The sequence below is a fragment of the Pseudomyrmex gracilis genome, unplaced genomic scaffold, assembly GCF_002006095.1.
Source record: "Pseudomyrmex gracilis isolate BER0280 unplaced genomic scaffold, ASM200609v1 scaffold_83, whole genome shotgun sequence".
NCBI lineage: Eukaryota > Metazoa > Arthropoda > Insecta > Hymenoptera > Formicidae > Pseudomyrmex > Pseudomyrmex gracilis.
In genome coordinates, this window is record NW_018020667.1 from 549,934 (window position 1) to 574,289 (window position 24,356).

The 24,356-nt window shown below is 40.7% G+C and overlaps 1 protein-coding gene across 2 annotated transcripts in view; it reads left to right on the forward strand.

The window, feature by feature from the left end:
- LOC109855218 (UNC93-like protein) overlaps window positions 1-23,355 on the forward strand; it is a 37,986-nt gene extending 14,631 nt beyond the window's left edge. The window contains exons 2-6 of one of the 2 annotated variants that reach the window (XM_020429174.1): window positions 928-1,661; window positions 5,972-6,191; window positions 14,459-14,621; window positions 18,327-18,594; window positions 22,525-23,355. In XM_020429174.1, the coding sequence (XP_020284763.1) occupies window positions 944-1,661; window positions 5,972-6,191; window positions 14,459-14,621; window positions 18,327-18,594; window positions 22,525-22,844 (1,689 nt within the window). In that variant the 5' untranslated portion in view covers window positions 928-943 and the 3' untranslated portion in view covers window positions 22,845-23,355. The remainder of the gene's footprint in view (window positions 1-927; window positions 1,662-5,971; window positions 6,192-14,458; window positions 14,622-18,326; window positions 18,595-22,524) is intronic. The other variant, XM_020429175.1, reaches the window with a different exon arrangement.
- The last annotated feature ends 1,001 nt before the right edge of the window (window positions 23,356-24,356 follow it).

Genomic DNA, 24,356 nt, shown 5'->3' on the forward strand with positions numbered 1-24,356 from the left:
TCATTCCAGCATATATACGCGGCATATTTCGCGTTTCTCGTCGTAATCGATATCTTTTTACGTCGATCTTCGCAACGTAAAAGAAAAATATGGAATATATAAAAAACAAAAAAACAAAAACAAAACGATAAATAAGATAAAAACTGAACACAAATCGAGAAGATATCCGCGTAATGCGTTTATAATTACACGCGCTCTTTCTCGATTGTAAAAGATCCTCGCACAATCTTTCGTAATTAGCATGCGTGTGCGCGGCGGCTGATTAAAATATTTTTTTCGTATCCACTTTCGCGTACGAGGCGCCACATTTGCTTCGAAGATTATGCAGCCTTGCCATTTTCTTCCTCCGTCCTCTCTCTCTCTCTGTTTATATCCGAAAGGTTGGCCGTTTGTCGTAATTTATTCTGCGATCTGCAGATTCTCGTTTGCGCAGCAATGATTCCGAGAAAGTCGCAAACCAACAGAAATAAGTTCTAATAGCATATTGCAATATCATGCACGCTAGTATTTGCCGTGTGTTTTGTGTACATACTTTGTGCTAAGAGTGTTGATTAAATTAGCAAGAAAATACGGTGAGATAAGTAAAAGTCGCATTACTCACGTCATTCAGACATCGCGTCGTTCATACGGTGACTCACTTTGTTTTTTCTAATACATACAATTCACGCAATTGATTAAAAAATTCCATTGAATTATGTTCACGCGAAATAACTCGTTCGCAATTACTTGCTTATTCGCAAAAACCATCTTCTCACTATAACAAAATAGTTACATAGTTTACATTTTTAATTAGCTAACAGTTTGGAGGATTTTAAATTAGAAATGTTTAATTTCTAATTTAATTTTTTTAAAATAAATATTAATAAATAAATAGATATAATATTTTTAATAAGACAGATAAAGTAATTCGGATATCCGTTTGTTTAGGTAGTCGACACGTAAAATGGTGGCATCGCAAAACGACGGCGGCAGAAGTACAGGCGGAGGCGGTGGTGGCGGCGGAGGCGGTGGCGGTGGCGGAGACGACACGGTCTACACGGTGACCGTAAGCGGAGTCGGTTATAGAAACGAAGGTTACAAGGACGATGGCACCGACGGTATACCACCGGAGCCGCAGAAGCCGCCGCAGCTTCCGGCAACGGATGACGACACGCAGTCGAGGAAGTTCAAACTGTCACGCGGCGAGAAATGGCGTATACTGAAGAACATCGGCACGGTTTCGATCGCCTTCATGGTGCAGTTTACCGCGTTTCAGGGCACGGCGAATCTGCAATCGTCGATTAACGCCAGCGACGGTCTCGGCACCGTCTCGCTCTCGGCGATTTATGCCGCCCTCGTGCTCTCGTGCATCTTCGTCCCCACCTTTCTCATCAAGAGGCTTACCGTGAAATGGACGCTCTGCCTGTCGATGCTCTGCTACGCGCCCTACATCGGCTCGCAGTTCTATCCCAAGTTCTACACTCTGGTGCCCGCCGGTGTGCTTCTAGGTCTCGGCGCCGCCCCCATGTGGGCCGCCAAGGCCACGTATCTCACGCAAGTCGGCGGCGTCTACGCCAAGATCACCGACCAGCCGGTCGACGCCATTGTCGTGAGATTCTTCGGCTTCTTCTTTCTGGCGTGGCAAACGGCCGAGCTCTGGGGCAATCTCGTCTCCTCCCTCGGTAAGTCAATAATATATAAAAAATCTTTTTTTTTTTGTATAAATAACGTTTTGGATATTATGCGAAAAAATGAAAATACGATAAGACAAGATCGACGCACACTCGCTAAGAAATTAGTTTTGCATTTATTTACTTCTAGAATTGTTTTGCATTCGCGTCATATATATATATTGGCGTGATCGATAGTTATCGATTATAGCCGTTGGCGCTTCTCTCTTCTGAGAATAAAATTATCTAATACACGCGCTATATATATATATGAAAATTATATATAGAGAAATAATTGACGATTGATGATTCCCACGCGCGATGTTGAAACATTGCGCGTGTGTATACTGTTGTAAAAGTAGCTCTCCTTGTTATTTTATTATGCGCTCGCGCATAATAAAGAGACATTCTATAACATCTCAATAACACGCAATCATCTGGGTAGTCACCGTCTGGTTTTTACGCTCAATTGCCAGCAGCTTACGGTCCGTTAATTACCCGCAAACACAGCCGAGAAGTGTGTGCGCAATTGTATTTGTCAGCTTGCAGTGTATCACGCTCGAGAAAAAAAGAATTTGCAAAAGAAATGTTTTAATTAAAACTAAAGATGAAAAATGCGATAAATATTAATATTTATTTATAACAAATTTATATAAATATTTATTTTTAGTAAATAAATAAATAAACAAATATTATAAATAATATTTATTTATTTATTTATTTATAACCAAGAGAAATTAATATTTTCCAACAAACAAATTTTTTGCGCGCAACTCGGGCGAGGTATCTAAAAGTATCATTTCTCACTGTTCCAAAATTTGTTGCTTTCATTCTTTGATAACATCCAACTTATAACTAGTTCTGATTAAGAATATGAAATATGCGCGAGCGATATTTGCCGATTAGATACCCATAATTATAACTCCGCGCGCCGGAACGCGCCAGTGGAAACGAATGTTTCAGAGTCGGACAGTCGGGCTAAACTCTCGGTATCTCCACTCGACGTGTGTATCCTCCGCGCGTGTATCTTTACGCACCTCTCACGCGTACGAAGAACACGCGGCGCGGTGAGGGACTCTCGTCGAGCGAGCGAGAGAGAAAGAGAGAGAGGCCGCTCGGAGTCGGACAGAGCGCGACTCTCGCACACTCTCTCGCCGGGAAGAAACAAGATTTATCCGGTATAAACTCGCAACGGTCGGTTTCCGTACTGCTGCCTACTACGCGCATTCTCCGATATATACATACAACCGCGTGCGCCTCCAACACAAAGGCAACACGCGGCCGGTATATCTCATTACGTGTTCGCTCTCTTACGCGCGAAAGAAAACACTTCTTCGATCTCCTCACGCGCGATTTGCGATATCACATACATTGGCATCATTATGTAAAACATATTTATTATCACACACACACACATATATATACACATACGTATAAAATACGATTACATACAGATAAAGTCTTGCTTTATTGCGAATAGGTGAAAAAAAAAAAGTTGGCCATTAGCGTCAGGCGCCATTTGTATGTAATGGCGTTCGGCTAAGGTTAAGACTGTCTTGTTGAAGTCCTTGTGGAGGTCGACGTGTGTACGCGGTATAATAGCGATGAATGATCGATAGCAAATCGAAGGCTATACAGATCGTAGATACGCAACCGAATAATTTCTTGAAATTAACGAGATTTCGTTATACGTCAGATGTTTCGATTGATATTTATAGACGTGAGCAAATTTATATATTTTTTTGTCTGACAACACCGGCTCAAAAAATCTACGCGAATCTAAATTTGTATGTATATATTCTAACACCGATCTCTCACATTTGTAACGAGATAAATTTATAACGAGAAATACATTATCGTGTGAAAGGGATCCGGTTTATACTTGACTTGAAGTGTATTTCCTTCACATTTCGAGCGCGTATTTTCCCGCGTGTTTGTAACATAACAGCGAAAACATAAGAAAAAAAACAGATAACGGTTAATCTCGATTAAAAGAATATTATAAACATTTGACGTGTAATTGGCGCTACTCCTCTGGTGAAAGTTCTTCTAATCGCTTCTAGTCTTTGACAGAACGCACAAAACAGAATGGCCAATGTAAATACCAGAGTAAACAATAAGCCTTCCTTGCAATCATTGATTAAAATCTAATATATATAAACACAGAAGAGTTGTCTAAGGACGGCTGTTTGATCGGAAAATTTGACTGCAGATTTGAATCGGGGCGTTTCGGATGCGCGGCTCTTACTTTTTTCGGAATTGTGTTAAAAATCTTGTGTTAAAAAACAATTTGTGTTTTATTCTAATAAAATAATGTTCTTTTGTAATTCTCGCGTATTAAAACTGCAAAAGAGTTACGCACCAGACGTAATAATATTATTATAATTGGGTCATTAAATATAAAACTCGACACAAATATAAATACATATACATTTTTTTGTCAAGTTTTTTTTTTATATTTAATAATTCAATATACAGGAAGAGCGTTCGCGTGCGAGTTAGCAAATAGCGCGATTCCAGATCGGACGCGGCGATAGACGACGATGAAAGTCGCGCACGTGTCAGTAGTTCCGGTCAATGATTTAACCGGCGCGAACTTGTCGGGCGGTTGTTACTTTTTCGCGCGGTAAATATTGACGTGCGTGCGAAGACAAAAAGTATCACGCGTTTCGCCGTGCGACGCGCACTCGTTTCATCACATTTTGTTGCACAAATCGGATCACATACATCGATAATGTTTATATATGTTTGCGACATTAAAACGCGCTCTTTCATTAGCTGTGCACATGTGCGCGAACTGAAACGTTTACACAGTTGTATCGTGAGTGTAATTTCTTTCTCACTTTGCTCGTGAATATTTCTCCAGTCTTCGATGCGGTTTAATAATTTCCACTTGATAATGCGCGAGTTAAAAATGTTTTTTTCCATTTACATAGCACGCGCGCATCTGATTTAAACGCGACGATAAGGTGGTAGAGTTCGCAACAAATAAATAATTTCTGAATAAATGAATATTTCTCTTCTGCGAATCTAGATCTGAAAATATCCCGTGACAAAGAGGTGTCACAATATATAACGGCAAATATATAACGGCATTTTCTCCGACTCTCGATTCTTGCGCGCAATATCGACGCGTGTTTTTCTTTAGCGTTGCGTTAATGCAATCGAAACGCGTGTTAGTCCGAATGAATCTTTTTACTGCGCGCGCGCGCGCGCGCGTCTCTAAATCGGACAGATAAAATCCCATAGATATTTACGTCCGACAAAGGTCTTTCCCGACTTCACGCGTCGCGAATAAAAACGCGACGATTGCGTGATCAATGATTCCCACTTTGTATCGAGAGATACAAACTGCAACCGTGACCTCAATGTTCGGCATTACCTCCGCGGGACGATCCGATACGCATAATCGATTTTTTGACCATGGAAAGCCGAACGCGCTAACGCGCACATAAATTGCGCTAGTCCGCGGAACGCGATTAGGGAGGAATGTCTCGTCTGCAACGCGCGCGGTGAAACTCGCTCATGAAATATTGATTATGGAGAAGACCAGGCTTCTCTCTTTCGTTCTCTCTTCCTCGTCGTCCAGCCGACGACTCTCTCGTCGCGCGATCGTGATGAACACGAACACGCCGATTCCCGTAATCCTCACGACGCAATATAAGTATTCTCGATTTATAATAGAAGTAACGATGTAATATAATATAATCGTTTCTTATTTCAGAAAATTAATAACATTCGGAGCTTAACGAATGTGTGCGGTTATCTACGACAATAAATTCATTCGTATACTTTAAATCGGCTCTACTTTTTTCTTCTATTTTAATATTTCTGGAGACAATTAATTTTCTCTCGATTAAAAGACACAAATAAAACGCGAAAAAATAAACGTTTCTGAATATTTTATTATTTATTTATTATACATTTCAATTATGTATAATATAATTAAAATATATTTATAATATATATTAATATATGTATATGTGTATAATATGTAATATCCGCGTATTGTAATATTATATATTTATAGAAATAGACATTATTTTTAGTAAAAAATATATTTTTTGCGCAATATAATCTATAAATTGTGTTTTTTACAAGTATGTATAAATATGTAACCAAATATATAAATATACATAATCATATATAAATATACGTAAAAATTGAAACAGGAAGAAAACGGGTTGTGTTAAAATATACACATACATCTTTGCCGATGTGAAATGCGTGTGCGAATTGCGCGCGAACGTGAGGAGGCGAAATGACAGTGAAAGCACGCGGATGTTCAAGGAAACGACTCAGAGAATACTTTCAAATTGCAGTACTGAGCGACGGCGGAGGTGGCGGCGGTGGCGGCAACAGCACCACTAGCTGGGACAAAATCAAACTGTGCGGCGCCGATTTCTGCATCCTTGGAAACGGAGGTCACGAGAACCTGGAACGGCCGCCGGAGTCTGAGATCTACGAGATTTCCGCTATTTATCTTTCGTGCATCATCGTCGCGGTGATAATCGTCGCTCTGTTTGTCGATCCTCTTTCCAGGTAAGAATCGCCAGCGATAACAATCGTCGCTTCGAGATGTTAATTCTTCGCGGTTCTTTTCTTTTTTTTTTTTTTTTTTTGTTACGAGTGGCTCGCGCCGAACGTGGTGGCAATGAAATCTAATTGCGAAAGCAGACAATTCCGCACAAAAAAAAATGACGAAATATACACACGAGACGTTAAATACAAAAGAAAACGAAACTTAAGAAAAGAAAGCTGCTTCTGTCCGCGCACCAGTCGGGCGCGCAATCTCACCGATAGTGACGATATTTTATCATATTTATCCGCAATTTCGCGTTGAATTGCTATTGCTCGAACTGTCGTTGTCGCGGTCACTTTTATGCTAATATACGGACGACAAATAATCGTCGTTTGCGATACGTATTTTGTCCGACCGCTTCGAATGTGAAGCAACGACCGAACGACGAGAAGAAAAGATTTATTTTCTCTCTTCAATTTGATGAGAAAACAAGGCGTTGTTTTCGCGCCGTGTCGTTGACGTTGTTCGCGCTTCAAAACTTCTTCACCTCGATCTGACACGAACGCGACGACTAAAGAGAAAGCTCTTGTTTGTATTCACGGATGCGTTAGAGAATGTTGTCGCCTTGAAAATCAACTTGAACGCATTTTTCAATCGCTTTCGTAATACGTAATAGAAAATTTCCAAGAAAAAAATTACTTAAGAAATATAAAGTATGGTCATATAAGAGCCGTTTGCAGGATGTTGTGCAGAAATATGCTAATATATATATATGTATACACATATATGTATATATGTATTCACATGTAAATTAAAATTACTTAATTTACGCGACGTGCGCTCTCGTCGAAAAGTCGATTTACGTCGTTTTTGCGACGGCTAAATTGCGCTTTTGTCGTGACGATTTCGTGTTAGCGATATTATTTCGCGAACTTGTCAGATCGTTCGAAGAAATTACGAAATTGTTTTTTAAACGATCGTCTCTTTTAAAAAAAAAATAACGAACAACGCGAGTGTAGAAGCTCTTAGTTTTACCGCGCGCCGCGCCGTCACGATGGTTTCCAGTTTCGACGGTAATCTCGTTTCGACGATGAAACATACGCGAAAATGATTAAGAGACAGAAGTCGGCATTTTTCGCGGCGTTACGAAACGCGACTTGATTGACGTGATCCGCAAAATCCGTCAGAGAGGCCGAATATTCTCTCTCTCTTTACACTTCTTTCCCGCGCCCCCGTTCATCTCGGGGATCGCTGTACAGCCATTCGCTCTGAATATGATTGCGAAATTGCATGCTTCCGACAAGACGTGCCACCCGCTGCTCTGTGTTGCAGTTGCGTAACGTTACACGCAGTGTGAACCGTATTTATTAAAAGTAGTCGGTACGTGGTTCTCTTTGTGGAGACTCGCTTTGCGTCGACTCTAAACGCGCGTATATCCTTCAACAAAAGCAACTGGCCTGCGCGCTGGCGAGAAAAACTCTGAATATCCTCCACACATCGTTGAAACACAATTCAACTCAAACGTGTTTGGCTCTTGCTCTCGCCTATCTATGTAAAATAAAGTAAACAATTAGAAAGTTTATTTATTAAACAATTAGAAGTTTATCATATAACATCGGTGTAACTGGAATTTAAAGAAAGAGACAGTTTTTTTTTCTATTTTTTATTACATTTAAATTGGATGAAATAATAGCAATTCGTCGCGTAAGCTACGGAATCGTGACGCAATACAATTACACGAGACCTAGAGCAAAAACTAAACACATCTATCAGTTCAATCCAATTACGAGCACGATGTTTTACCGCTTGTTTCTTGATATGAAAATCAATGCCGTTTGCATTGTGTTACATGATAATTGATATTGTGAAAAAAAATTAATAGTGTATCGTTGAATAACGAGATCCCACAGCTTGTTTTTCTCCTGAGATAAATTTAATTACTATCACATTCGCGTTAAATTGCAAAAAATATACGCGAGATCTAAATAAAATTAAAAAACAAAACAAAAACAAAACGCGATCGTATTGTAATTTTTCGCAAACGCGTAATAACCGAATCGCATCTCGTTCGTACGGAGAGTTGTTATTTCGCTTTTTTCTGTCGTCGGTAAAATCTCCTCTTCCTTTCCTCCTCCTCCCCTTCCCTCTCTCGTATTCATCCTGTCTACGAGGAGAGGAAGATGCTCAAGGACAATGACTATCCGGATGTAAGCAACTCTTAATGATACGCTATTCGCCAAATTATTATCGGGCCGAAAATTAAGTTGCGGTGCACAACATTAGATTCTTGCAAAATAACGTACCTCGGTTAAATGCGCGTGACATCGAGATGTACGATGTCACGCGCACGCACACACAAAATTAATCTATTCACAATTAATACAAGCAAAAGATATCGCTAATGCAGACACTGTGTCATTAACGACACTTTTATTGGAAACAAACGACAGCATCGCCGCGGCTACAAAGGGAATTGAGGAAAACGCGCACAAGTATTCTCGTTTCCTGTTCGCACACTTGGCCGATTCGCTTAATGAATTGTTTTTATGGACAGCTGCGTTGAGTTATACGTTTTTACGCTTTTCTCGCAACAACGCAAGGTTTCGTTCAATGCGATTTATCCGAGAGAGAGAGAGAGAGAAAAAGAGATGATAGTGTTCGAACCTCTCGCACGCTTGTGTAAGTAAACGACGAAAAATTACGCTCGCTGTTAGATCGAACTGATAGACAGACGGTATCGTTTGGCTTTTATTAGCAATCAGTAATTACAACATTGTAAAGACTGCGCCGCGACAGATTTTCCCGCGCGAGTAGCCGCGGGACTTTTCGCGATCTCTCGTTCAATTTAACGAAGAACAAAAATGTTTTTCCCCGCAGAAAATTGATTAATTAATATTGTTAGTAAATTCTTTCTCGTTGTGCTGCTTCGGCGAGTTTATATTTCCTTTTCCAATATTTTATAATAGTAGGAAGTGACTTTATTAAGTCTTTTTCTCAACAAGTTATTTTGTTGAATTTCTACCGAAAAGAAAAAAAAATCTTTTAGGTGTTTCTTTTACACATTTTCACGCGCGTTTCTTTATCTTCAGTGATGGATTTATTATGAGATTTTGTTAAACGAATGTATCCTTAAAACTTCTGGAAAAATTTATGGCAGCCTGTGTGCGTGTGTGTGTGTGTGTGAGTTACTCTATACGAGTTGTTTCGCAAGGCCGTGCCGTTTCCATAATTTACATGCGCTCAGGCGTTAGCTTTGATAACGAGAACACGATGCCGGTTTAACGAAAAGAAAACGATGATAAAGCAACACTCGCGGTTGCACGGTCGCGTCACATGTGTTAGTCTATTAATCGTTTCTATTTGTATATTCGCAAGGACGGAAAGATTTTCATATAACACAATATATTCTATTTGATCTTCGTAAAAACGTAACGTTGAATCACGCAATTAATTAAACTAGAATTATTGTTGAGTAAACATATTGTGTTGTTTTGAGCCAAGACTAATTGAAACGCGCGAAAATAGTTTTGCGTATTTTTCGAGTATTATTTGTGTGGCGCATCCTCTCTGTAGATTTTCAATTTTCACTCTCCGCGGCTCCGAATTTTGCAACAACACTTTCTCTCTTCGAATTTAACGAAGAATTTAAAATCGTTTTCTGTTTGCCGGGAGAGAAAGTAATTGCAGTGGGAGACGTTTCGTACGTCTGCATACGTATATTTTATCGCTATTTGCGACAAAGCAAATGTATTTGGGACGCGCGTTTTGCCACGTACCGATATATAAGCAGCACGGAGTTTCCCACACATGTTTTTCGCTTGTTTTTCCATTTAAAATCCGAACCACACTTCTCGCGTCGTTTGCTATCGCTTAAAGAAAACACACAATTTCTTTGTTCGCCATGTGCGCGTGTGTGTCTGTTATCGCACTCACGAGAACGTTACATTTAGATAACGAATTGAGTGCGTATTATTAAAAAAGGAATTCCATTATCTACATTTTTTCAAGAAATGTTTAATAAAAAAAACAAGATTCAAATATGTTGTTTTTACGCTAAAGAAGTAGTCATATCCTTCTTGAAATAAAACACAGGATATAAATCGGAAGTTGTAATCAAGCAAATAATTGAATAAAGTTAAGAAAAAATCAAATTTTTTTGATTTCGACACGGAATAAAATTTTTATTATATTTATATTTTATCTAATTTTTATTTCTTATATAAAAAAATTTGTGTTTAAATAAAGTTATTTAAATAATTTATTTAAAAAGTTTATTTTATATGAAACATTTTATACAATCTATTATTGAGAAACACGTTAATTTCAAAAACTTAAAAAAAATCGATAATATTCACATTTACGTTGTTTTAATGATACTCATCGAATACTTCTAAACTACTGCTTATTCTTTGACTTAGAACAATACACAAAAATCCGTCCGTATAACTGTTGAGCCGCCAGCTCGCTAATAAATCGTTCCTGTGTTTTTCCGATTCTCCGGGGAGAAGAGGAGGGACTCGCGCCTGAGTTTAAGTCAAAGTGTCTTTTTCCGCCTCTCCGCGAGCATTGAAATCCCGCGATTACGCCGCCATTGCGCGCGTTGCGCAATCCGATTGTACGTACATACACCGACGACGCATCATGGTACCGGCGACGCGCGGCTGCGCTTCATTCATGCGATCATTTACGGAGATACGCGCCGGCCGTTCAATAATCGCCCACGATGAGGCGCATCGTAACGCGCAATATATGATACCGGTGCGGAGAAGAAAAACGTTTCCCCCCGTATGTATACACAAACACACACACACACGCGCATGTATATCCCTTTCCGGTCGACTCGGCGCGCATGCACGTCGGCGCTAATTTGCCTTCGGTTTCTGCCAGATAGGCAGATACAACCGGCGTGTGTATATACGCCGAGGTACAAGCTAAAGTTGTGTATATTGTATAACCACGTGTGTCGCTCGCGGACACTTGACTCACTTTCGATTTCCGGATGAGGTTTGCTTCTCTCGGCGTTATCGACGGTGTCTACAAGCGGTGTCTCAGACGCGCTCGTTGCAGAAACGCGCTTTTACATTTAAGCGATGATAATTTACGACCATCAGTTTAATGAGATAACCCACAGACAATCCGCGTCAGGTACACGTTTAACCGAGTAATTTCGAGAGAGAGGAAAACGCAATTGCCGCGAGTAAAACCGCGATCTTTGCGCTTGACGTCTCTGTTCCGACGAGAAACAACAAATGTCTCCGTCGCGAGATGTTCGAACGTTATATATGCATATACGTCTGTAAAGTTTTATTCTCGCTTAAATAAGCGATCGTTGTTACGTATTACGGCTTTGAGGAAACGATAAATCTGTTTAGACGAATCTGTGAGCGACGGTTGAATTTGCTAAAGCACAGTATTTAACGTGATTACGTCACCACAATTCACCTCACGACGTTAGAAGAGAGACGTTCGTTTCCCGCGACCCGCGCAACATTTCACGCGTTGATCGATGACGACAACCGCGGTCGTGAATTATCGAAATCGACCGCCGCCGAGCGTGAAAACACACGCGAGGAAGCTCAGCCTCGTTTTCTTTCCCGCCGCGGGGATGACTCTCGCGAATAATCGATCTCTCTCCCGAGACTTCCTCTCTCGATTCAATCGTGCGCGCGCGCGTTCTCTCTTTTCTTCCGCCGCCGAGAACATTCGTCACGACAACATCAGCATCGCGTATCACAGGAAGTTTAAGTTACGTAAAACGCGAACGTGGTTAAAACAAGATAAGAAATTCGTCTCGCGCGCAAATGGGAATCGATAGCCAATTTGCCGCTTCCATTCGCGTCACTTCCAAGGCGCGCGTTATAACGGTTCGGCGCGCGAACGCGTTGGAAAGCGAAGATTACGCGCGCGCGCGCGAAGAGATGCCTATAATGTCGCGCTAATGATAATTCACGGAAAATTCGTGTTAAATTAACAGAGGGCAATCTCGGAGAGAAAACGAGTAAAATTGCCGGGTTTTGCGGTAAAACCAACCCATCACGACTATCTGACACGTCTCTCTGTTGATGAGCTCGCGAAAACAAATGGCATATATTCCGTTTCTCGAAAAAGAAAAGAAAAACGCGCAGAATGTTCTTCGCGCGTGTGTGTTCGAGCTTGAGAAATTGCGCGAGAAGTTGGTCGCGGGAGATATTGAAGGCGCTTATGTGCGAAGGCATGTTCTTCACGGCGCCACGAGGAGACATCAGCGCGCGAAGAAAAACGTTTAAAGTAATAATAATTCGTCCTCTCTCCGGTTCGAGACCTAACGCGAGCGCGTCGTTCCAGGCGAACGATCGTTCTCTCTCCGTCTACGATCGTTCATCAAGTTGTCAGTCGCGAAATTAATGGACCAGTCAAAGGCAATGCGATAGACGTGGAAGATACGAGCTGCGGCTCGTTTCGCCATTTTTTTCCGCATCTTGTCTTCCATCTGTAAAAAAAAAAAAAAAAAAAACAAACAAAAAACACGCTCGTACCTGTTTTTTGAGCAAGTATTGTATCGATTCGAGGTGTATACGCCGTACGGTGCGCCGCTGGTGCTGGCCGGTCCCGCGAGTCCGGCGAACGTATTCTCAGGAATGCCGTCCTCCGGGATGGAGAACGTTCGCCTCGTGAGAGCTTGCTTAGAGGCAACGCCGTCCGGGAGATTTATTCTGCAAATTCACCGACGCGCGTCGACGACTCGTTTTGTTACTCCACCGCTACTCGTCCGCCCGGACTATAACTTTTCGTGAACTCGCAGGATTGTACGTCCATCTTCGTTGGCTAAATTTAGCTCCGCGCGACTGCGTACGGAACTTGCCACGTGACAGTGACTCTCAATTTGTTATTAAATGAATATATATGTGTGTACTCTTTGTTCTTTTCTCGCGCACAAGTGAAAATTAAATCAACATAAAGATTTTGCAAGAAATCACACACATTTTTTTTTGTATAATTACTTGGAAACTTTTTCGCAGATTATTTTCTTAGCATTTAGAGAACCATTCTAGAGAAGTCAATCAAAGATTTTATTTATTTTTGGTTTTTTGACAATCGCGATAATCTTCATAATTGCGACAGGGAAAGGCGACAGAAACAAGATGTGGCGTACGCCACATTTTGGGTAAAAAATGAAATTAGACTAAAAGAATATCGAGATGTATCAGTACGTGACTTGAAAATTACAGAGGGCGTTACAGAGGGTAGATAATAAAAAAAAATTTACGCAAACTGTCAATCGTTGACTTGTTGCGAACAGTGGAAATCGTGATCGCGTCTTGCTCCAATCCGCAACACGAAACAATGAATGAATGCGATTTTAGCACGCGACATCGTTCAATGGCAATGTACACCGGTAGAGAAGTTTGCCGATTGCGCAACTCATTTCCGCGTGGCTCGCGTTGCACGGACGCTGAATAAGTACATGGATGGAACAATCGCGATGATAATTAATCGCAGCCGTCATTAATCCCCGTTCCCGAGCGAGCGCGGCTCTTCCTCTTTGCGAATAGCGGCGCAAAAGTCCGCCGGAAAATCATAGGTTTTCAACGGCAGTTAGCCATCATTGTTCATTCACGTTTCCCGCTCTATTGTTCGTCCCGTCGACTCTCTTTGGCTTCTGTGTGTGCGTGCGCCACATAACGTGCAAAAATTATTCTCGCCATGAAATATAACGACATTGTTGAAGCACGTAGTGTTTTTATTTATATTTTATCGCACACATATTTTTGTGACGCATATATTGTCGGAGGAAACGCGTACGTCCGTGCAAATGCGAGCGCCGCTGTTAATTAATTTTATTTCTTTCCGAGAACAATAAAAATTAATATTTAATTTTGTCAATAAAAGAGATTCGATACAAAGACACTCAAAAACACACTCAGTAGCACAAACACGGATATTTGCTATTCAGATAAAAATCGCACGGTCGCACAGATTTTCCGGTAGCGAGAGAAACGCGAATGACTAACAAGAAGTCTTTTGCGATCCCCACCTCTTGTTGATGAAACGTGTTCTATCGCCAGATGTATCTCTCAAGTCTGGCGCAATTTTGTTTTTTTTTTTCCCGGAATCAGACCAATTATTTCCGCACACTTGATTTTCCGCGTCCGCGTGTCTCGTGTTTGTTCATCGCGGAAGCTGGGACACGCATCGCGTTCAAATAGATAAATAATAAGTCAGTAAATCGCAAACAGTCGTTTTAGCTCGATTTCTCAAGGTGACGTGACTCTTAATTTTTTTGTTTTTTTTTTTTTGTTTCTTCCAGGTACGGCGAGAAGCAACGACGATCGGACAGTCAGGAACTGAGCGGCATTCAGTTGCTCTCTGCCACGGCTTATCAGCTGAAGAAACCCTATCAGCAACTGTTGATACCGATCACGATATGGATCGGTATGGAGCAAGCTTTCATTGGTGCCGATTTCACACAAGTGAGTTGAAAAAAAAAAAAGAAATAAATTTTAAATTCAAAGTTTTTTTTCGAACAGCTTCTAAAACAGTCGACGAGGAAACACAGAGCAGTTTTTTTCATATAAATATTCTACGTACTTCAATACCTTACTCAACAAACTTACTCAACGTTTTTTTTCGTTGGATGTCTAATATTTGAAAGCATAATAATACATAAAATAATACACAAGCGAACAAAAAAAGGTGTATCGCCCGCAACAAAGCAACTCTTGTTTAAATACATGGAACTTTCTACTGTCAGTTGCGCGCGCGATCGCGCTCATTTTGCAATATATAAATCGATATCCGCGGTCACTCCTTTTCGCATTGCGTTTTACCGCGATCGCTGCCGTAAAACAATGGCATTCCAGTTCGCAAACCCACGCGCGCCGTCGTTCGACTTGTTGCGCGCAGCCACTCAATGCGCTCCCGCGAGACATTGATAAGAAAATGCCGCCGTCCTTGGTCCCGGTACCAGGATCCGACAATAACGAAGCGCGATGACGTCAGCTCAACCTGCCTTCGTAATTATTCGATGGCTCAAAGCCACCGTGCGGTTGAGAAGATAAACCTGAAAAAAGTGAGGCGCGGAACACACACACACACACACACAAAGAAAAAAAAGGGAGTTCCGCGTATCTCCGTTTATAGAGCTCCTTTCTTATTCCCGGGCACGAACCGAACCGGCTATATATTTATAGCGACTCGCAAGAGTCGCGGGAAAGATTTATCGACGATCGCGCGTGCGCGCACTGCGACGTGCCGGCGAACGTAATTATTTGTCATGACGCGCGGCAATCCTCTTCGGAAACGGTAAAATCTTCGACCGCAGGAGAAATATCTCACGTGGAATACGTGTTGACACAAAAGCTGTCAGCAGCACCTCGTGCTTCGTCGAAAAACGAAGAAAACATAGCCGGTATTAAAGAGATGCGAGAACGTGTCGTAAATTATTCGGTTTTATTGCGAATCTGTTAATCGAGTTTTTTTTTGCGAGAAAAGGCGGGACAAGTCAGCGTTCAATTTTTTACGCTTCCGCGTGCGAAATATAAATTCCATCTCTCGCGCGTATTTGAAACGAGAGAGAGTTTTTTTTTCGAGAAAGAGAGACTCATCTTTCCGATTCCCGGATCTTGAGAATCTCTGGTTATACTTTAACCTACTTCCGAAGCTATATAAAGAGGAAATGCGTAATATACAGAAGTCTTTCGCCGATCGGTCTTGATAACCGGTCGGTCTTTCCGATGGATTTTCTCTTTTTGCGCGCTTCATCTGTGGCGCCGCAGTTTACCTTTCTCGATCGCCGAAGAGTCGCGCGATCGGACGACGGTCTCTTCGTTCTCTTTCCCCGTTTCGCGGAAACCGTCGCCGAAGTCGACGCGAATGCCGATGTAATTTTTTTTTTTTTTTTACTTCTAAATCTCTACGCACATAAAATATCTGCTACCGGAGTTGTGTAACCCTTCTACAGAGGGAGCGGAATTTTTTTCTCAAGGAGTTCGTTGATCGCGGCATCAACTCAATTTTGTAAAAATGATCTGTCGCCGGTTTGCGGAGGATAAGCGGGAGAGGCTCTTCAGGGAGAGACTGGAACTCGTGCAGGGTCGCGCGCGCCTGTCGACGGATGAAACCCGTCGTTATTGCCGCGACCCTGCGCGATAAAGAGAGCCTCGGCTCGCGCGACTCGTTCGAAACTGGTTCGCCGACAAGTGGTCGTGCGGCGGCGCGCGCACTTTTTGACTCCGGCCGGCCAGATAATTGGGTAATTAAACGCGCACACACACAGAAGAGGAAACAGGATGAAGAACGAAATAAGTAAAAGAGGAGATAAGAAGGTGCTTGCACGCTCTGCTGAGTCAGCTGTGGGGGGCGCTTCGATATATAAATAGCCCTCGTGAGCTTATTCTCTCTGACGCGGATCCGGTGATACCACTTCCATATCTGGAATCCGGCGTATCAGCGTCTCTCACGTGTGCACGTAGGAGCGCGCGGTCATAATCGTACACGTGTCGCATGGCCGATCTTCCTGCGAGCGTTCTCGAGGAACGCCCGTTCGGACAATTTGGCGAGCGAGAGAAGCCGTTAAAAAAACGCGGCGACGTTTACAGCTGACGAATATTTCACGCAGTTTTGACGTGAGATTTAATCAATGTTTTTGCTCGCGCGCATACACACACACACACACACACACGCTCGATTATAATAACAGAATCGGTGAACATGAATTATCTTGACGATCACAACACCATTTCGTGGCGTCACTCACCTTCGACGCGAACACACACGCGACTCGCAGATATTGTCTTGTTGCTGAATAACAACAACACGCAATGTATACAGCAATTTTGTTTTCTCAGTCATATCGCACGTTATTTCAACTTTTTTTTTGTTTCTTACGCGTGTGATTATCAATCATTTATTTTGTGGAGAATCACGCGGTCAGATACGCATGTTGATCCGAGACAAAGTACCACTGAAAAGGAGTATCCTTGTAAGTGCTCCTTCGTTCAAGGACGCGCGTGTCCGTGTGCTCCGGAGATCGGTACACCGTGTATTATCTCCAAGATCGTAACTCGCGTCATAATGGATTTGGATGGAGAATTAAAATTGCTCTCGAAGAATTCGCCAAAAAAAAAAAAAAATTTCACTATTCGATGTTGCGGCTTATCGTCATATGTCGCGCGTCAAGAAGTGATTGATGGAATTAATAATTATCCCAAGATGCGTGCACGAAGACTGACATCAACTTGATGTCCGGACAAGGACATCGATTTGCTTAAGTTTACAGGAAAAAAAATAACGTTTAACGAAGTGTAAACACGCTCCCACGCAACCAGCAAGTGTTTCTAGGTTTTAGAGTAATTTTCTCAGAAAACAATTACGCCTTCCGTAAATGAATCTCGTTCCGCATTTGTAACTTACAAGAAAACCTCGAAAAATTATGATTTGGATGAAACCTCACACACACACGTGGAGGAAGTAAATAGATGACTTTAGAATTTTCAATTCCGATCCAAAAACACTTCTAAGAGATGGAACCGTTCATGTAGAGTGTTTTTGGGTTTTCTCAATGTATCTTGAAAATTATTCAAGTCAAATAATTTTTATATTAAAATGTTCTATTTATAGCTACATTAATAAAATTTTGATTTAAAAAAAGAAATATATATTTTTTAGAAATATATTAAAAAAGGAGAAACAAAAATCTGTTTTACGTATGAGGAATGATTTTACTCTTTGGAATCGTTTTTCAAGCCGCAACTGAACATTTCTGAATTCATTCTATTTATCTTCACCTCTTCTACATGTGTAAAATTTTGTCAAAATTGAAATTTTTGAGTTCTCGCGAAGTTTCCTTGTCAGTTTAAATATATACGAAATTGGCGCACTTTGCGATTATATTACCAATTATTATGCACTTTACATATTTCTTCAAACTTGACTTTACTAACGTTTTAAACACAAAGATTAGAAAATACAGAATAAGACATTATTCAACACGCAATTTAATTACGGCAACCATTGGGGTTTTACTTACTCATCGGCAGTTTCAAAAACGCAAAGTGCGCGACATAAAATCTAGAAACGACGCAGATCATTTTCAACAAATTGAAGACGGAATAAAATAATTAATTAAACTATTACCTAAAATAATTAATTAAACTACTTTCTTCATTTATTTTCAGGCGTATATTTCCTGCGCTCTGGGCGTACACAGGGTAGGCTACGTCATGATTTGCTTCGGGGTTGTAAACGCCGGATGTTCGTTGCTATTCGGCTCGTTGATGAAATTCGTCGGCAGACAGCCTTTGATGGCGCTGGGCGCTATCGTTCACGTCTCCCTCATAGTAGTTCTCCTCATGTGGAAGCCACATCCCGACAATCCCTACGTCTTTTACTCGGTTTCGGGATTGTGGGGTGTGGGCGATGCCGTGTGGCAGACGCAAGTTAACGGTGAGTTAAAACCACGTCGCAATTTACATGTTAACGATGTGTATAAGTAAAAACAGACACACGGGAGTGTGCGTCTATTCAAGTAGTCTTACATTATCGCTTTAAAATCCGCATTCATGAATTTTGATCGCAAAGTCATCGGCTCTTTCATTTATATTTACATAGTCAACGAGGAAGTGTTGATAAACCGAAAGGATGCTTGAGACGATGCGCGTCAATGTACACATGATAAATTTGTCTCAGGAGACATTTTAATGCTGCTGATTAATATTAATGTATGGGAAGAATCTTACCAAGTACGTCCAATCGACCCAAATCCGAGAAAAGAGGAGAGGTTTTTTTCACCCCGTGGTGAATGGTCGGATAACGGACTTGTGTGTGTGCATTGTGTATAAATATAAGTCGCACACATTTTCATATAATCAAATGATCTCAGAAAAAAGTTTCTTTTTTTTTTACGGTCGATTATTTTATCAACGATAATCAATAAAAAATTAACCATGTATCGAGAGAAAATAATAAATTGCGATTTAACGATCGACAAAATTGCTTCGGTAACTGATGACTGGATCGTCGGTAATGCGAATTCTTTCTACGATTGTCTGGCACATATGTCGCCGCGCTCTGTAATCAGAATAAATTAATAAAAAGCGTCATGATTAATGAAAATGTAAGTCATCAACAACAAAAAAATAACCGTGGAAGTTAAGAGAGAAAATAGCAATAATTTGTGCGATTTTTAACGATAATTGACAATAATGATACTGCAAATTGTGAATAGCAAAGTGCTTCTGCGCGTACTGAAGATTATATCTGAAGAGAAGATACGCAGTAAGTTCTTTTTGTATCGAACACTTCCATCGCCAAACATTCGCCTCGCGAACAAATACTCGTGTGTAACATCATCGGAAAGATGATTTCGACCTTCGTCGATGAGTCACTTTCGAAAATTTCGATTTGGTAATAAAAACTTTATGCGGCAAAAACTCTATTTAGTATAATTATGTAATTATCGTTTTTTTTTTTTTTATTTTTAATTTCAGAAACGCTTTGTTACGTATTTTGCAAACGTATTATATTTATCTCGCAAGAAGATGATACAAAACTCTACGTTTTTTTGCACATATTACAAATAGATTTCTCTCTTTTTTTTTATAACAACTGAAAAAAGAAATTACAATATCCGTTTCTATTCCCGGAGACGGAAAGAATAATCGAGCAACTTTTTGTACAACTTTGCGCGCAAATCAAATCTCGCTCGTTCACAAAGAACGGTTCGCACGCGTAACAAACAGCCGAGTGACACGCGGTAATTTCGCGTTGCTTGCGCACAGCAGGTTTTTCGCATGTAATTAGAGCTTCTGCACAATTACACCGGCCGGAAAGCGAGACTCGAGAGAACCGTCTGTGTCTGTGTGTGTGTGTGTGTGTGTATGTGATTTTGCGCTCGGGTGTGCGCGAATTAATCGCTCGGTCGATCTATTCGAATCACATCCCAAGAGTTTGCTGAAACCGATATGCAAATTCTCAGCTAGTTGCATACGTATTAAGTCACACAATGTAGACAGCTGCAATTATTTGTCGAGCAATTAAATGCGTCACGTGCATCGTGCGAACTATTAAATTTAGTGCGCGTCTAACATTAATTAAATACTTTGCGGACAGATCTCAAAAATGACCTACGAGTCAGATCGATCTGTGAGACCTACGCGATTTTTTAAAATCGAACATTTCCGCGAAAAATCAATCATTTTTTTATATTTTTTTTAAATCGCAATTTATTATTTCCTCTCGATATGGTTAATTTTTTATCGATTATCGTTGATTACGTGAAAATGTGTGCGACTTATATTTAATTATTTTTATCAAAAGCTTGAACGCGATTCTGCGTCGATAAAAACAAATCTCTGGTAATTTCAAAGAGCCTTTTAAAAACTTAACTTTCATTGCAAAACGCCAATGCGCAATTTTTGAGTGGGTCTAGAAGACCCATGTCTGTCCGTGAATGGTAAATCATCGGGACGTTTGATATTATCGCAATTGAAAATACGTCCGCGAACATATTTTCCAAAAAAAAACAGATCTCCAAAAGTTTCTTTAGATATAAATTTCAAGAAACGCACGCGCGCGAAAACGTGGCAAACTAGCCGGAGCGTTGAAAGAGCTTCGCGATGTTCTTTCTCGGGACTGATGAACGTTTTTCTCCGGACGTAATTGCATCGACGAAAAGATCTGGGTCTTTCGGTTTGTTACGCCGCGCGGCCGGATCCGCTATCATTATCGCGATTAATGTTTTTTCCGCGTCTAACGAGAGTGCCTGCGCGGGTCAAGGATGAGGAATTTCAAAGGGAAATGCGACACCTACACACGCTCGTTTACTTACCGAGTCGCGGACTACACATATACCTCGAAGCTCTGTGTCTGAATGCGCGCAACACCGCTAGTTGCACACGAATCGCCGTGAATCCGATAAGAGAGCACTCGTCTAGCGAGACACGCAACGAGACACCTTCTGTTGGTTTATGCGCGCTCGCGAGTCAGAGATTTCTTAACAAATAGACGGACATAACACTTTAGCGGAGAAACGTTCGCAATACAAAACGCGTTTTGCAACACGCTCGTTGTGTGTTACAGAATTTATTTCTCAATATTATCGTATGTGTGGACTCTATATATTTTGAAATCATTGTTTTGCAAAGTTGCGTAAAATAAGGAAAATTATTGTATTTTTTTTTTATATAGTTACAAAAGAGATTTTCTGTTTCAAGAAATAAGAAGAGCCAAACGTATGTTATGTAAAATACGCTTACTGACAAAAGTTAAAAGACGAAGTGATATTTTTTTAACATTAAATCGCTGACCAATAGAACGTCGCGCATTATTTCTCAAGTCATTTTCAAATAAATTGAATTAATTTTCATCACTTCACTAAATTTTTGACCACTTACAGGAATGTATATGTTCGCACACCAAAGTTCTTAAAAATATCTACTTTGTTCACTTAAAATAACTACTTTATTTAACTCTTGTTATTAAGCGTATATTTTTTTAAACGCGCAAATTAATTCACATGGTAATTCCAACTAAAATCAATTCAAAAATTCATATTCAATGCTTAATTTGCATCTCGTATGCATATAAATAACTTCTTTTACTCCGCTGTGAAATTGAAAAAAAAATTCATTACGAAAAAGATATCAAGGTTCGACTTCTTGGTCAGGAGTTTGTTAACTCAGACTTCCCGCATTCCGTGTGATCGCCTTACCGATTCGGTGCCAGGTATTTGGTGAATTTTTCGCGATGTTTAAGAAGGTACTGGATACCGACTATAGAGACCTGTAAATTGATGTTTTAGAAATCAAAATTTCTCTAATTTCGAAATTAATTTTATCGCATTACATAAAAAGTGCTTCTACAGAAACAAATAAATATAAAAAACTACATAGTGCTTTCGAAAATGGATATATAATGCTCTTTTAAGATTTTTTTTTCATTCGCTATGATAGCATATGATAACCTATGATATCATCACGAGAATCGCTTTTTCTCGTTAACTACACATTCTAATCATAATCTGAATGTTTCATAATATTCTTTTATGTCGCTTTTTACTTACCGATAAAACCGCGAGCAAAGACAACGTGTGTCAACGGCAGAAGGAAACATTTCAACCGTTAATTGAAGTCTCAAAAATCAAGAATTCAATTTTTCATATTCTCACAAAAAAATTGTTTCAATATACTCGCACGAAGAACGTTCACGAAAGTCGTGCAAGATTTATGTTTTTTTTTTTTTTTGGATAACAAAAGACCAACTTCCTCGCAGGCTAATTTTTCTCTCGAAAAAAATTCTCTTTTCATTTTTTCTTTGTTACTTCTTCGCGCGACACGTTCGTGCTTTAACTAATAATTAATTCGACATTTTTCGCAGGACTTTACGGCACGCTGTTCAGGCGCAACAAAGAGGCGGCTTTCTCGAACTACAGGCTGTGGGAGAGCGCCGGCTTCGTGATCGCTTACGCGTACAGCACGCATCTCTGCGCTCGTATGAAGCTGTACGTGATGCTGACGGTGCTGCTTACCGGCTCAGTGGGCTACATCATCGTCGAGCTGCTCCACAGACGCAAGCAACGACGGCTCAAAGCGATCGCCGAAGATCCGAAGGCCGCCCAAGCCGAGGCGAATCAGCCGGAGGAGACCGACGACGAGAAGGACGATCTCGACGACGAGATCATCATCACCCACTTGTGAGCGCGTCTGACTTGCGATCGTCGTTTAGTGTCGTTTCTCGCTGACAGTCTCGTTTCTCGTCGACGGAGGAGAAATCGAGAAGAAGACGGACGTTCGGAAGACTCGATCGGACTCCAATCCCGCGCGAGTATCCCTGATATCACAGACAAACTCTTTCTTTCTCTCTCTCTCTCTCTCCACTTCACCTTCATTTTTCTATTTATCAGTCTTTCGCGATGTTTTTTTTTCTCCATCGACGACACAGATGAGAAGAGCGTGCCCTCTCTTCCCTCTTCCTTCTTCCCCCTGATTGCGAACCGTGTGCGCGTATTGAGTCGCGGAGGATCCTGACTTTTCCGATCATTCGCGACGAAGCGGGAACGCCGAGGATCGACTTTATCCCGCTGACGTTACACGCTCTTTCCTCGGCGGGACTGTTGCAAATCGATAAGTAATACACGCTTATCAATTATATACCTGTGGTGCTATGGTTACGTAGAATTTGCTTTCGTGCGCGGTGCACGCACGCACGCACGCACGCACGCACGCACGCACGCACGCACGCGACACGCACGAGAGAAGCTCATCACATCCTTTCCCTTTTCCCCATCCTTCGAAACTGCCTCTGTACTCAATTAAGATTTGGATTTCGAGAATATATTGTTATTCGGTCACACGTCGCAAAATCTCTCGCATATTTTTCTTTACGAAAGAAGCATACGAATACTAATAATAATAATAATAATAATAACAATAATGAGTTGCGCGCTGAAACAGTATTTTCTCCCTGCCAAAAATGGACGAATCAAAAGAAAGCGGATAACGTACGTATTTCGAAAGTTTTTGATCGTGTGTGTGATTCTCTCACTTTTTTTTTGTATAACATCTGTATTTGTGCTTAAGTGCAATAAGTTTCGACTCAGGCAACAACAATTTTTATTTTGAGATAATTTGAAGTTACTGCAATTCCACCTGATGGATTTTTACACTTATCTTAATGTCAAATAATAACATAAATAATGAATAAGTTCCCACATTCAGACAGCAAAAGATTTATCGTTTTTTTTTTTTTTTTTTAATAAGTTGAAGTCACTGTAATTCCACTCAATAATTTTACATTTACCTGATATTAAGATAAATGTGAAAATCATTAGACGGGATTGCAGCAACTGCGAATTATCTCGGAAAAGATAAATTGTTGTTGCTCGAATCGTAATTTGTTTATGAATCAATCTGGTAGTTTTACCTTACCGTTTTTTTTTCTTTTTATAAAATACGATTTATCGCAATAAATCGAACAAGAGAGATTAAACGTTTTTTTTTTTTTTTTTCATTCGATTGTTGTTTTCCGCGGAAAAACCTCACGCGCCATTTTTTCTTCGCTCTTTAGATCAGACAAAAAAAAAGAAGGACGCGCGTAAAACATCAAGTTACTATGTGCACAACACACCGTAAATTGCTTGGATGGTACTTTTGCGTCCCTATCGCACACGGTACAGCTCAAGAGTCTTACAAACGCGTTTTTAGGTTTAG